We start from the raw sequence: 16,134 nt of genomic DNA on the forward strand, positions 1-16,134 counted from the left end.
TGGATGGTCTCGTTAGACCTAAAGGACGCGTATTTTCACGTCCCCATCCACCCAGATTCCCAACCTTTTCTAAGGTTCGTTTTCGGGAAGGTCGTCTACCAGTTCCAAGCCCTGTGCTTTGGCCTAAGCACGGCACCTCTAGTTTTTACCAAACTGATGAGGAATATTGCCAAATTCCTACACTTAGCAAACATCAGAGCCTCCCTCTATTTGGACGACTGGCTTTTAAGAGCTGCGTCAAGTCGTCGCTGTCTGGAGAATCTACAGTGGACTCTAGATCTGACCAAGGAATTGGGTCTCCTGGTCAATATAGAAAAGTCCCAACTCGTCCCATCCCAAACTATAGTTTACCTAGGAATGGAGATTCAGAGTCAAGCTTTTCGGGCTTTTCCGTCGGCCCCCAGAATCAATCAAGCCCAAGAATGCATCCAGTCCATGCTGAAGAAGGACCGGTGTTCTGTCAGACAGTGGATGAGTCTGATAGGGACGCTTTCATCACTGGACCAGTTCATCGCGTTAGGGAGACTTCACCTTCGCCCCCTTCAATTTCACTTAACTGCTCACTGGAGAAAGGACAAGACGCTAGAAGCGGTCTCAGTTCCTGTTTCCGAGAAGATGAAGTCGTCACTGACTTGGTGGAAGAACAACATTCTCCTCAGGGAAGGTCTGCCACTGGCTGTTCAGACCCCCGACCACCTTCTCTTCTCGGACGCATCGGACACGGGCTGGGGTGCGACGTTGGACGGTCGGGAATGCTCGGGCACGTGGAATGCGGTTCAAAGCGAGTTACACATCAACTGCAAGGAGCTACTGGCAGTTCATCTGGCCTTGAGAAGCTTCAAGTCCCTCCTTCTAGGCAAGGTGGTGGAGGTGAACTCCGACAACACCACAGCACTGGCGTACATCTCCAAGCAAGGAGGGACTCATTCGATGAAGTTGTACGAGATCGCAAGGGACCTCCTCACCTGGTCAAGAGATCGAAACATATCCCTTGTAACGAGGTTCATTCAAGGCGACATGAATGTCATGGCAGACCGCCTCAGCCGGAAGGGTCAAATCATCCCAACAGAGTGGACCCTTCACAAGAATGTATGCAACAAACTATGGGCATTGTGGGGCCAACCCACCATAGATCTGTTTGCAACCTCGATGACCAAGAGGCTCCCAAATTATTGCTCACCGATTCCGGACCCAGCAGCTGTTCACATAGATGCCTTTCTTCTGGATTGGTCCCATCTAGACCTTTATGCGTTCCCCCCGTTCAAGATTGTCAACAGAGTACTGCAGAAGTTCGCCTCTCACGAAGGGACAAGGTTGACGTTGGTTGCTCCCCTCTGGCCCGCGAGAGAATGGTTCACCGAGGTACTGCAATGGCTAGTAGACGTTCCCAGAACACTTCCTCTAAGAGTGGACCTTCTGCGTCAGCCGCATGTAAAGAAGGTACACCCAAGCCTCCACGCTCTTCGTCTGACTGCTTTCAGACTATCGAAAGACTCTCGAGAGCTAGAGGCTTTTCGAAGGAGGCAGCCAGAGCGATTGCTAGAGCTAGGAGGACATCCACTCTCAAAGTCTACCAGTCGAAGTGGGAAGTCTTCCGAAGTTGGTGCAAGTCCAAATCAGTATCCTCAACCAGTACCTCTGTAACTCAGATAGCTGACTTCCTGTTATACCTAAGGAAGGAAAGATCCCTTTCAGCTCCCACGATCAAGGGTTACAGAAGCATGTTGGCAGCAGTCTTCCGTCACAGAGGCTTAGATCTGTCCAACAACAAGGATCTACAAGACCTCCTTAAGTCTTTTGAGACCACGAAGGAGCGTCGGTTGGCCACACCAGGTTGGAACTTAGACGTGGTACTAAGATTCCTTATGTCAGCAAGGTTCGAGCCACTTCAATCAGCCTCTTTTAAAGATCTCACTTTGAAAACTTTTTCTCGTCTGCTTAGCAACAGCTAAAAGAGTCAGTGAGATACACGCCTTCAGCAGGAACATTGGATTTACATCTGAAACGGCTACATGTTCCTTACAGCTTGGTTTTTTAGCCAAAAACGAACTTCCTTCTCGTCCTTGGCCGAAATCGTTCGAAATTCCAAGCCTTGCTAGTTTGGTTGGAAATGAACAAGAAAGAGTACTGTGCCCAGTAAGAGCTCTTAAGTACTATTTGAAACGGACTAAGCCATTACGTGGACAATCAGAAGCTTTATGGTGTGCCATTAAGAAACCTTCTTTACCAATGTCGAAGAATGCAGTTTCTTATTATATCAGACTTTTAATTCGAGAAGCTCATTCCCATCTGAATGAGGAGGACCATGCTTTGCTGAAGGTAAGGACACATGAAGTTAGAGCTGTCGCAACTTCAGTGGCCTTCAAACAAAACAGATCTCTGCAGAGTGTAATGGATGCAACCTATTGGAGAAGCAAGTCAGTGTTCACATCATTTTACCTTAAAGATGTCCAGTCTCTTTACGAGAACTGCTACACCCTGGGACCATTCGTAGCAGCGAGTGCAGTAGTGGGTGAGGGCTCAGCCACTACATTCCCATAATCCCATAACCTTTTTTAATCTTTCTCTTGAAATGCTTTTTATTGTTGTTTTTTGGGTTGTCTGGAAGGCTAAGAAGCCTTTCGCATCCTGGTTGATTTGGCGGGTGGTCAAATTCTTTCTTGAGAAGCGCCTAGATTAGAGGTTGTGATGAGGTCCTTTAGTATGGGTTGCAGCCCTTCATACTTCAGCTCCTAGGAGTCGCTCAGCATCCTGTGAGGATCGCGAGGCTCAGTAAGGAAGACGTACTTAAAAAGGCAGAGTAATTTTTCAAGTCGACTTCCTTACCAGGTACTTATTAATTTTGTTTGTTATTTTGAATAACTGCTAAAATGAAATACGGAATACTTAGCTCTTAAGGTTAACATATATGCTGGTCTCTACCCACCCCCCTGGGTGTGAATCAGCTATATGATCATCGGGTAAGTTTAATATTGAAAAATGTTATTTTCATTAGTAAAATAAATTTTTGAATATACTTACCCGATGATCATAAATTAAAGGACCCACCCTTCCTCCCCAATAGAGACCCAGTGGACCGAGGAGAAAATTGGTTCTGTGTTGACATAGAGTACTTGAGTACCTACTTGACAGATGGCGCTGTTGATGTACACCCCCACCTGTATAGCGATCGCTGGCGTATTCCGCCCGTAGGTTTTTCTGTCGGGCAGCAGAGCTGACAGCTATATGATCATCGGGTAAGTATATTCAAAAATTTATTTTACTAATGAAAATAACATATTTAATTAAAGGATTATTAGTATAAGGAACTTTTATCCTTTTAATAGTTTTCTTGAGGTAATCTTCAATCTGTTTGCAAAGATTAACTAGCGTTCAGTTGTTACGCAGTTATCAGTATTTACAATAGTACAATATTTCGTAGAGATTTTTATGAATAGTGCATTCTTCTTACGTCTCAAGTTTTTTAGTTCTACTATATAAAAGGAACATTTTATTTTTAAATTAATTGATCCTGTCAGTATTTTTCCTTAGTCAGAGATTAAAGGAAGTTAAATTTCACTTGATGTTAATACGAATCGATGTAGAGCACGATTTTATGTATCGTTGTTTCCTTAGTGGAATACTAAGTTTGTTCGTATATTAAGTGTAAATGCTCCAATAAATCAAGTGATGATTCATCTCTTATTGGAATTCCTTAATTTAAGGGTTTATTTTATTTTATAAATATTATACCTATTAAGGTAATATTTAATGTTTAATATTTAATTTTTTGCTGCATTTATATGGGATTCAGTGACTTTTCATTCCCATTCGAACAATTGGGAGAGTTGTAAGTCTCAATTTAAGAGTTCATTTCGTTTGAGAGAACGTATACTTTAGTTTTCAAATGATTGTGAAACTTTCATTTTAACAAAGAATAGAAGGACAATTTTAGTGTTAAATTACTCAGTGAATTTTATTCAGTAGAGAGTGCTTCTATTCGGACCTGTCGTTATCCTAGTCTTAGACCTCTGTCAAGCTCCTGGGAGGGGAGAAGTTAAGTCGAACGACGAAAGGAATCGAGAGGGTAGCCAAGCGCTAGTCTTTTAAGACCCGAACAGAAGTCCTCTTGAGCGCAGAATGCTCACCCTCGTTATATATAGAGCGAGGTATTAATGTCAAATATTACTGTATGCGCGCTTTTCAGGCGCTTAGCTGAAAACAAAATTAGATTCGTTCTGCGTATTTACGTTTCAAACCACAGCTCTCGTTGATGATACAGTCTTATCGACCGGCTGTTGATGGTGAGCCTGGGCGTTAGTCTTCGGTGGTAGACCCGTTGTCGCACAGGCGGCCTGTTGTCTCTGGGACCGACGTGATATCGCAAAGGTGGTCTCCCAGTTTCACTGTTCAGCGGCGTGTCGATGTAGATTTGTCTCGGCAGAGGTCTGTTTCACAGCAACTATTAAAAGATGCAGACAGCCGATTGTCAGTTTAAGCTTGATAATGTTCGCCAAATGACAGGCGCGAGGCGCAAGCGGAGCCTGAGCGGAAGCGTGACGAGGCTCAGAAGTTGATTAATGAAGGCGCTGAGTGTTGACGGCAGCGCCAGGCAGGCGCCAAGCGCCACCGTGGCGACCCATGCCAGTCGATTCACGAGTGTGCAGAGCGCCAGCGTGAGCAGCGGCGGTAGCGCGAATATCACGTGAGCGCGGCGCGCCAGGACGAGGCGGAGCGCCAGCGCCAGCTAGATTTATTCTATTATAAAATCAATTATGACAGCAAACCAAGGCTAGTGGCTGTCCATTGGATGTAGATATGGAACAACGCAAGCGCGCCCATGTTACCACTGATGTGCCTGCATAGCTCCAATCTCTGATTTGTTAGAAGTAGACCCGGATGAGGTTCTCTCTCACGAGGATCAATTGGAGAATATCTCTGAGAGAAAGGAAGCGAAACCACCTCAACATTCGGGGAAAAAAAAATAATGCTAGTCTTCTCGGAATTTTTTTTATTTTCAGACTATTTTACACCAGTTACTCCGCGATCTCCCCCTTAGGCAAGGCAGTGGAGACTTCCTTCTATGCAAAATGGCGCTTTCCCGCTCTTATAAGAGAGTATTGAAATTAATGAGAGCATGGATGGGTTTAAGAAAAGCTCTGGACAGGACATGCTTCGCTTTTCCACCAGCCGAGTTCGCTTCTAAGTCGAACATTTGGTATGAGACGGGGGAAGTCTTGGGTTTGGGAGTTCCGGCGTCTGCGCAGGGAGACTTCGCAAACCTGGTAGATTATTCCTGTCGCCTGGCCATGAGAAGGGATAGACTGTAGTGGTCAATGTCGGAGTTTGACCAACTCTTGAAAGGATAGTTCAGAGACTTGAGGTATTTAATTTACTTGACTGGTCACTGGGAGTCTTAAGCAGAAGAGTAACCGAGATGAAGGACACGGACACAAGTAGTCTTATCCAACTTATGTCTTGTATAGACAGGGCAGTCAGGGATGGTTCTAACAAGCTGGCTGCTTTACTTACTGCAGGAGTTATAAAGAAAAGAGCTACTTTGTGTTCCTTCCTTTCTGCGGGCGTCACTCCATGTTAGAGATCGGAGTTGCTTTTGCGCCCATATCTTCGGCTCTTTTTCCGCAGGATTTAGTTAAGGAAGTGCCTGCAAATTGGGCTCAGAAGGCTACTCAAGCTTTGGTTACTAAAACAGTCTGTAAGGTTTTACCTACGCCCTTCTCTTCTCGTAGAACTAAGGAGGAACATCATATTCTCCTTTTGCCCAGCCTTTTCGAGGTAAACCTATAGGGAGAAGTTCTTTCAAACTGGAGGCAAGGAAGCAAAGGAAAAGAGGAGTCAAGCCTAGTCAAGGCAGGGTCTGACTGCTCTCCCCTTCAAGCAGCAGTGGGAGCTGGGCTAAACAGCTTCTGGCAGCCCTGGGAAAAGAAGGGAATGGACCCTTGGTCCGTACGTTGTCTATTTAATCAGAGCACAGCTTCAATCGGATGACGTTCGACATTCTTCCTGTCTTCTAGACTAGGAAGGTAATTGTTATGTAGGCACACGAACAGAACTTGCTCTCACAGCAGGTGTGTTGCGATTCTTAAATGAGAAGCAATCGAGTGTGTTTTTTCTTCCATGAGAGGACCGGAAGTCAGAAGAATCATATATAATTCTGGCTCTTCCTCTGGAATCTGAAGCACAGTCAGGGAAGACAGAGTTTGTCCTCTTAGAAGGTCGCAAAACCTAGACTTGGTCATGGTGACATTAAAAGACGGTCATGGTGACATTAAAAGACTTGGCTGCTGCTACCCAAGCTTTATTCAACTTAAACTTCAGTAGATTATTCCCTGAAACAATCATGAACATAATTAGCAGACCCCATAATAAATGTAATACAAACTATGGAAGATCCTCAAAGTAAATCTAATTAAACCAAATAGATACAAATGGAATAAACAAAAGGAAATATATAAGAAACAGAGAATTACTTGATAAGTTGCTTTGACTGTCCCTCCATCAGGTAAGTAAACAAAGTATGAAAAGATCACCAGACAAATGGTTCAGAGTGAGGTATGAAAGAGCTAAAAGACAAAATAATATTATAACATTCTTCCCCTTTAAATATAAAATTGGTTACATCACTTCATAAGTAATCAATCCCACCCATATCGGTCCTGAGCCCTCGACACCTGGGTTGATCTATGTACTGGAGGTGATGCAGCCTCTGTTCTAATTTCAGCTTCTAGGTGGTCCCATACCTTCTGGAAACTCTTGATGGGTTGTCTGGAGATTGAGATGGTATGGCCTCTGGTGACAATGAAACAGAAGGTAGTTCTTGATTTTCAGAAACAGAATTATCCCTAGGGCATGGGGCCAAGTCACGTAAGGAAACCGTTGACTCTCGTCCGCTGGGATGTCTAATGTTAGCATATGTTGGGTTAGCAGATAATAGTTCAACTTCATCCACTAGGGGTTCATTTTTGCTTGTTCTGACAAATTTCCTCAATAATACCGGTCCTGACGACATAAGCCACGAAGGCAGAGAGCTCCCCGAGGATGAGCGGCATGGAAATCCAAAAAAGCGTTCATGGGGTGTGACATTAGTTGCTGTCGACAGAAGGGATCTAAGTGAATGTACCACATCAGTGAGTACTAATTCCCAGTGCTGATCGGGAGGATTTCGAGACCTGAGTGCCAACTAGATTGCCTTCCATACAGTACCATTGAGCCGCTCCACTTGCCCATTACCGATTGGATGAAAAGGGGTAGTTCGACTTGTTGCAACTCCCTTCTGTGCGAGATAGGTTTTGAGCTCCCTAAACATGAATGAGGTTCCTTGATCCGAATGTATATACTGAGGCATCCCACACAGGCTGAATATTTGTTCTAAGCACTTAATCACTGTAGTTGTGTTCATGTTGGGACACGGAAAGCGAAAGGAAAACGGGAATATTCATCAACCACAATAAGTAGAGATGGGTTGCGCGAGGCCGTCGGAACTGGTCCTTTAAAGTCAATGCTTAATCTCTCCATTGGTTGGGTTGCCTTGATGAGTGTTCCTTCTTGGAATTTGTAGAATCTTGGTTTCAATTCTGCACATATCCTGCAAGAAGCACAGACCTTCTTAACGTCCTCAGTGGAAAAAGGAAGATTTTTCGATCTCACAAAGTGCAACAAGTGAGTCACTCCTGGATGGCACAGATTCCCATGTAGTTCAGTGAGGGTAGATGACGTAGAAACCTCGGAACCGCAAAAATCTCGGGTGAAGGCATCAGGAACCACATTCTCTTTACCGGGGCGATAGTGTACTGTATAACTGAAGGCTGCGAGTTCCATCCGCCATTCCTGGATCTTATTATTCTTAACTTTAGTGCGTTTCCTGTTATCAAACATGAAGGCCACAGAACGTTGGTCTGTAACAAGATCAAAGTGCTGTCTAGCAAGAAAATGACTCCACTTACGTACAGCCTCCACGATAGCCATGGCTTCCTTCTCTACGATGTGATAGTGAATTTCACTTCCTTGTAAAGTCCTAGACATGAAGGCCACAGTTCTGCCATTCTGGTTGAGTACTGCTGAGACTGCTACTTCCGAGGCATCACATTCGACCTCAAAAGGCAAATTTTCATCCACACAGTGTAGCATTGCTCCTTCAAGTTCTTGTTTGAGTAGTTCGAAAGCCTGCAAAGCTTCTTCATCTAAAGGAAATTTCTTTTCTCTTGCCAGTGGTTGAATCTTAGCAGAAAAACTCTGTATCCATATAGCGTAATAAGCAAACATACCCATTGCCCTCTTTAAAGATCCTTGACTAGTGGGAGGTGGTAGTTCTTGTAGAGGCCGAAGTCTTTCCATGTCAGGCTTTATTACACCATTCCCCACACAGTAGCCAAGAATATTAATGGTACGCACAGATTTAATAGTTTTAGTAGCATTCAGAGTTAGGTTCCTCTTGTTGATGACCTCAAGAAAGCGCTGCACGTTCTGATCATGTTGTTCTTGAGTGTGTCCAGCAATAGTGATATTGTCCAAATATGGGAAAGCACCTTTTAAGTTTTCTTCTTTCACCAACTTATCCATAGTTCGTTGGAAGGCTGCAACTCCATTGGTAACTCCGAAAGGTACTCTACAGAACTGGTACAGGCGTCTGTTGGCTTCAAAAGCTGTATACTTCTTGTCTGATTCCTTGAGTGGGACTTGGTGGTAAGCGCTTTTCAAGTCAAAAGTCGAAAATACGCAATATGTTGAGAGTTCATTAACCATGGTGTCAATCCTTGGTAATGGATAAGCATCCAGTTCTGTAAACAGATTTATAGTTTGCGAATAATAAACACACATCCTTTTCTTATGCTGATTATAGGAATCCTTAACCACCACAACTTGAGCTCTCCATGGTGATATACTATCCTCAATAACACCCTCAGCCAAGAGACGACTAGTCTCCGCTTCAATGAATTCTTTGTCATCTTTACAGTAATGTCTTGATTTAGTGACAATAGGCTTACAATTAGGTAACAAATGCTGGAAGATAGAAGGTTCATCCACAGCAGCAGCTGCCAACGAACAGTAGGGCTTAGCACCAGATAAATTGAGCGCTGGTTTCAGCTCACCGTATTCAATAGTCACTTACTGATGCTGCTCTTGGAAGTCCTGACCAAGTAATACTCCTGAACATAATTCCTTCATTACTGCTAGACGCGTGGATGGATAAGTTTCTCCATTAAGATGAAGAGTCAAGTCTACATTGACATAACCTGGAGAGTTTGTATGCAAAGATTTCTGTGCTAAAGCGACGTCTTTATCAGTGGGATGTATTGGTAGCTTCAATTCCCACGCTACATCTTCATCTATATAACTGTCATCGCTGCACGAGTCGACAAGGGCTGTCAACTTCCGTCCTTTAATTGTTGTCGAGGTAGCTGCCCGATAGAGGCTCTGAGGAAAAGAGGTACCAGCATTAGCTGCAAGAACAGATGACTGTGAGGGATCAAATACTGTAGCTGTTGTAGATTTACCTCCATATGTAGATTTAGACAGGCACGCTTTTGCAAAGTGCCCCTTCTTGCCACATTAATGCAAATAGAATCCCGAGCTGGACAGTGAGCACGAATATGATAGGGACCGCCACAAAAAAAGCACTTTCTCTTCATGGACAGAGTAGTCGCTAATACTTGAGTTCCAGCAGTTACCTCACAGCTCTCAGATGTTGGTCCACTCTTCACATGATCATCTGTAATGAGTGCATGATCCGATGTAACCACAGCAGCAGTATGCCCAACATGAGGAAGCATGTGACTGTAAAAACTAGCATTACGTTGGGCTAGGTCTAAAGAGTAAGCCTGGTCATAAGCTACCTGTAAATCTAGAGTTTTATTTTCAAGAAGACGTTGCCGAATCATAGGTGAGGCCAGGCCATTTATAAAAGCATCCCTGATCATCAACTCTCTGTATTGTTCTGCAGTAACTGACTTAAAATCACAGTCCTTACCTAATTTACGTAATTCTCTCAGAAACTCATCCAAAGTTTCCCCTGCCTTTTGTTGGCGAGTAGCAAGTAAATGTCTGGCGAATATTTCATTAGGTGCCTTAACATATAACTTTTCCAATGTAGAAATGGCAGTACAGTATCATAATCCACACACTCCTCAATGTATTCATACACATTATGACTGACATAGTTCACAAGTGTCCTTAATTTATTTGGTGCATTTTCACCACATTCTTGAATAAAGTTGGAAAATGTCTTGCTTTGCTGCAGAAGGGAGGCTAGGGTCCAGATCCAAACGGGCAAGCTTCAATAGTTTCTCCATAGTTTAAGTTGAATAAATTGTTGTGACATTAAAAGACTTGGCTGCTGCTACCCAAGCTTTATTCAACTTAAACTTCAGTAGATTATTCCCTGAAACAATCATGAACATGATTAGCAGACCCCATAATAAATGTAATACAAACTATGTTAGATCCTCAAAGTAAATCTAATTAAACCAAATAGATACAAATGGAATAAACAAAAGGAAATACAAAATAAACAGAGAATTACTTGATAAGTTGCTTTGACTGTCCCTCCATCAGGTAAGTAAATAAAGTATGAAAAGATCACCAGACAAATGGTTCAGAGTGAGGTATGAAAGAGCAAAAGGACAAAATAATATTATAACAACAATCAATACGTCCGAGACTTTCCAGGAGTCATGTTTTCTAGTAACTTATCCCTCAGTTACAGATGTTCGCCGGAAGTTTTTCTGTTGAAAAAAGGCGACGTGTCAGCGCCAAAAGTGCGAAAGACACATAATTCTTCGAGAGAAGAGGTGCTCAGTTTGCTTCTGTTTACACTTCCTCTCCGCCCCCAGCTTGAGGAATTGTTTAGTACTGGGGTCGAGCGATATCTCATAGCATGGGATACATTCAGGTCACGCACAAGGCGCGCTGGGAATGTCATAGGGACTCTCCCAGGTTGCTCACGGGGCTACGGTTGTGGATCTCTTCAAGCCTTCGCTCACGCTTGAGGTGGCGCACAAGCTGCCCCCGCGAGTGTAGAGTTGGTCCGAGCTAAAGGAGGTAAATTTCATCTCTTTTTAGCGTTACGATTCTTGGGGGGATAAAATGTTTTCTCCTAAAAGAGTAAGGACTACCATAGATCAAAGGGATGGTTTTCCTTTAGTATCATACAGCATAGTTCTCTGCTGCTCAGAAACGTCTCCTTGCAAAGATAGGCTCTTGTTGCGGGAGGCGGTAGAGCATACGCTTGTAGCGACACAGACGTGCACGCGGTCACAGATGCTGACAGTCAAAGTTGATCCTTTCAACTAGTTGTCCCATCCTCACGATCTGCGGGATACGCGTCTCCACTCATGCGGACGCATGCTACACGCGAGCATCTCTCGATAAACATGTCGACCTGAAATCCTAAGCAACCTAGACGCATGTGCCAGCCTGGACTTATACTGGATAAGGTCAGTCAGGTTTTTCCGCATCATGATAGACTAACAGTTGTTCTTTTGTGCCACTGACCGGTCACGATACTGTAGCCTACGGGCAGCATGCTGTAGATTTACAGCAGGCAAGACGTACAGAGAGCGCTGTATCCACTCGACAAGGTGAACGCATACAGCACGCCAGCACCTTACGGGAATGCAACCACATGCGACATTAGTCGTATCTTAGACATATACAGTCTAGTCTTTGGGTCACAGCACTATGGACAGACTTGTTTTTCTTCGCGTTGCTCTCACCTCACAGCTAACGCTTTCTCGCGTCAAACTTTGACTTTAAGTGTGATGAACATTTGTTGGTGCACACGATCAGGTCTTAACTTCACAGCATGAGGTTCATGTTGTTGATGCTTCTTTTCAGCAGGCCTAGCTTCGATATCGGTTTCTTGCGACTGATATGGATGCGTGTTGGGGGGAGGTCTAGATCTTGTCTCTCTCTCTCACGACTTAATGAGCATATACAGCAGGCTGGAACCATACTGGTCCCATGCTGGGTGTTTGCTGGAAGCATGTCATCAGTCCGTTTTTTCCTGTGTCAGGATCACGAACGCTTTATTTTTAAACCATCAAGCTTTAGGTCTAGCTGCCTCCAGTATTTTGGAAAACCCTTATGATCAAGAGGTTGTTCGAAGGAGACAGCTGAGGCTATTGCTTGTACAAGGGACCTTTGCCTCAAGGTTTTACAACCCAATTAGGGTGTCTTGTGGAGTAGTGTAGAGCTAAAGGGCTCTTCATTTGGTAACTCTTAAGACAAGCGGTCTGTTTCTTCTCAGACCTTGGAGGGAAAACACATTTTTTCCTCCTTGACCATCAAGGGTTACAGGAGTATGAGGACAGTTGTCTGCAGACGCAGAAGATTGCATCTATCAAATAAAGACCTTATAGATCTTCTCAGATCATTTGAGATGACTTAGAAGGGTCAGCAAGATGCTCCAGCCTAAATTTGGGATTCGTTTCTGGAATTTCGCAGTAGTGACAGATCTGAACCTTTACACTTGTTTTCTTTTTAAGGCCTAACTTTGGAGACTTTCTAAATAAGTCTACTATAGTTGAGAGCCAGTGAAGTTCAATCTTTCAGCAAGAACATGGACTTCACAATGGTTAAGCCCTAGGCGCCTCGCATCCTGGTTTCTTGATCATTAAGAAACGTCCTTCTCATCTATAGCCTAAATCTTTCGGGATCTTTATCCTCTCGGATTTGGTTTGTCAAGGGCTATGAAGAGTATTTTACCCGGTTAAAACGATGGAGTTTTATCGGGACAGGACCAAAGAGGTTAAGAGTCTATTCATGACTCTATGTCTAAAACGCTCTATCGTCTGGTATAGACTTTAATTACAAGAGTTCTTTCATACTGTTGTGTAACAGATCGTAACATATCGAAAGGGTAAAGACTCATGAAGTTAGAGCTATAAGAGCTTTTGTAACTTTTAAACTAATCTGTTCTCTGCAAAGCATTGCATATACAGCCTTGTGAACGGGTTTCCTGTATTCGCCTTGCATTTTTTAGATCGTATTCAGTCTCTTTATGAGGACGTCTACGTTTTGGGTTCACTCGTAATAACGAGTGCAGTAGTAGGTGAGACATTCACCACTACATTTCCCTAAATTCCTAGTACCCCTGTTCTTCTCTTGGAACTGTTATATATGTTTTTTTTTATTGTACGTGAAGATTGGTCGGCAATCTTCCGCAATCTTTGATCTAGTCAGGTGGTCATTTTGTTCCTAGAGAGCGCCCGGAACAATGGTATTAGTTGAGGTCCTGTCATGTTATAGGTTATTGAACTGTTTGACAGCTCCTAGAGATTATCAGCCCCCTGGGTGGACTGCTGGATCTTCAAAGGATAGCAGACAAAATGAGGCAGAGCATTGCTGTCAGCTTCCTTATCAGGTGAGAACCTCGTAAGTGGTTTGTGTAATGCTAAAGTGAATTTCCAATTATGTAGCTGTCTCTGACCCACCACTAGGGTGTCAATCAGCCATTCTTATATAACCAGCGGGTAAGTTTTATATTTAAAAATGTTAGCTACCCCTCCCTACCCCCCGCTAACTAGCGGCGGTGTAGTAAACCCTCGTTAAAACTTTTATGGCTCGTCATTCAGCTACACTGAAGTAATTACCCCGTGTAAATAGTTAAGGTTTGTATAGTTAGGAAAAGCACAAATTATCTACGAATTTGTAATTTTTATGCCCGTTACTTCAACTGCGCTGTTATCTTCTCCTATGTAAAGAACTTAAGGTTTGTATAGTTAGGAAAACATGCAAATTGCTTCCAAATTTGTCAGTTGTACTTGATAAATAGGTAATATTTTGCTGCATGAATATTTTTATTTGACTATAAAATTCTTTCAATTGTTAATTAATTCTCAAACAAACTCTTTTCTCTTGAAAATTTTGTTATTGCTAGAATAAATAAAGAATTAATTTCATGTAAACGGACATCTGAATTTATGTAAACTCTTGATTTATTGATGTAGAGTACAGTATACAATACAGTGTATGATAGAAGGAGCCCTGAGAATGATTCTCACATCAATCCACCTCGTCACCAATTTTATAGCTACTCGTCTGAAGTACCTATCTCTGTGAGTCTATTGCTTGATTGGTTTTGTAATGCAATTTAATGATACAGCACAATACTTTATTTTTAATGCATTTAATATACAGTACTGTACTTTTATTCTGTGTTTGTTACTGGCATGTTCAGAAAAGTATTACATAGAATGCCAAAATCTGTTGGGGAGACAAGTACTAAGACCCCTTAAGAATAATTGTTCCTATGCGGATACAAACTCTTGTCCTTTGGTAGGAGTATGATTTCAGCAAAGCTGGAAATTCAGCTGTTAAAGATTATAATAAGGTGACTGTAGTTACTGTTGGGTGACGTGGATGTCATGGGTAGATAGAATAATATAGGAAAGAATGTTAAAACGCGTGATTTTTCTACTCTTAGAGAAGCAGAGAGAGAGAGAGAGATAAGGTCCCGCTATTGTTTATTGAAGCTGCCATCGTCAAGTTATGTGCCTAGGTTGGAGGTCTTTGAGCACAACGAGCGCCTGTCTATAGAGGACCAAGGAACCTGTAGAGAAGATTAAGTGTGTTTGTCGCCGAAAAGAAGTACATTAGCCGAAGGAGTCAACATTATGGAATTTGATTACACCAGCAGAGCGTTCGTCTAGGTGTTATTAGCGGTTTCAAGGAACACCAATGAGGATGAAGAAACGAGAAAATTTCCTTATATGGACCTGTCCATAGTTAACCCCTCCCATACAGGGATATATAAACTTCCACGCGATCAAGAGAGGGGAGACAGTACGAAAAAGAGACGAGGAAGAAACCCAAGAAAGAAAGAGAGAGAGAGAGAGAGAGGGCGAACAAGCTGAGTGAAGAAGAGAAGGCGTAAGGACCAGAATGCAGACGTAACCAGCTTTGTCCGAGATGTCCTAACGAGTTGCCTCCCGCCCTCATTACCCACGACGAGACGCCAGACCTGAAAACATCTCCGTTCCTGTCAACCGTCGAGAGCTGCTGCGAAGAGTAGTCTATTCTTTTTGTATTATTTATCTACCATCTTGACTGTTCCCCTATTTGCTGGAGTGTAGTTTAATCAAATGATTCTCTTTGTTTAGTTCAGTGCTTCCCAAGTACTCAATCAAGAAACATTTACCTTTGACTAGTTGTAAATAAAATTATGTTTTCTTTTGCGAGTTTTCTTTCTATATTTCCTATTGTCTCTAATTGGTTGTAGTTGAAAAGTCCCCATTTCATTAATTAATTCAACAGAATCTGGTTCGATCCCCACGAGGATCGTAACAGTGGAACCTCATCGTCCTAGTACATCGTGAAGCCACTTTGATTTCTGCCACCGAGTACTTTAGTGCTGATATACTCCCGGTCTCCCTAACTTGGTTGGTTTAATCTTTCTTTCTTTTCCTCTTTACAGAGTGTAAATGGAGTTTGCAGAATGGAGAAACAATGTGCTGACTGAAAGTGTGGCACCTTCATGAGTAGGAGCAACATTGACCCCAACTCTTTGTGCCTTTTGTAGGGGGCATAAATACTCACGTTCTTCCTTCTGTAAAGAGTGTGGAAGGTTCTCGACTTACAAAATTTCAACATACAAACATTCAGAGATACAAAGAAATCCAACTGAAATCATAGATCACAGATATTGTAGCAAACGTTTGTAAACTCTAATAAGATAAAGAAATACTGTAAAAACAATATTATATAATTTAATACAGTAAGAAAAACAACATTTGCAATAACCTGATATTTATTTCATATACTATTTGCTGACTTGTAGCTGGAAATTGTAGACATGGGAGTAAGCTTGGGCCTACCCTAGGCCAAAATATAATCAAATTCAACTTTCAGTTTTTGGAACCCATTAAGTTTGTAAGTTGAGGACCTGCTGTAATAAATGGTCTGTGCTGCAATAGGTAGAATATGGCGAGAGGAGAAAGGTAGCGGCCAAGCGTGAATCATCACATCGGGAGTTTCTTTGAGGCTGAAGAACTCTGGTAGTTCTCTTCTTTTGGCCTCAGGTATTCTACCCTTGAGCCTTCGTCTTCCTCCTCAGGAGGAAACTGTGAATCCTTCATATTCCTCAAATTCCAATAGATACAAATTATGATGAGCTATATAAAGGGTTGAAGTGCTATG

The 16,134-nt window shown here is 42.7% G+C and overlaps 1 protein-coding gene across 7 annotated transcripts in view; it reads left to right on the forward strand.

Annotated features, from left to right (window-relative positions):
* The window catches only part of LOC137627654 (WW domain-containing oxidoreductase-like), a 172,419-nt gene that overhangs the window by 19,778 nt on the left and 136,507 nt on the right, over positions 1 to 16,134 (forward strand). For 6 of the 7 annotated variants that reach the window (XM_068358818.1, XM_068358816.1, XM_068358815.1 and 3 more), the window contains exon 2: positions 13,947 to 14,054. The exons of the other annotated variant lie outside the window; for it this stretch is intronic. In XM_068358818.1, the coding sequence (XP_068214919.1) occupies positions 13,969 to 14,054 (86 nt within the window). In that variant the 5' untranslated portion in view covers positions 13,947 to 13,968. The remainder of the gene's footprint in view (positions 1 to 13,946; positions 14,055 to 16,134) is intronic. 7 annotated transcript variants of the gene reach the window in all.

The sequence above is a fragment of the Palaemon carinicauda genome, chromosome 35, assembly GCF_036898095.1.
Source record: "Palaemon carinicauda isolate YSFRI2023 chromosome 35, ASM3689809v2, whole genome shotgun sequence".
Lineage (NCBI taxonomy): Eukaryota > Metazoa > Arthropoda > Malacostraca > Decapoda > Palaemonidae > Palaemon > Palaemon carinicauda.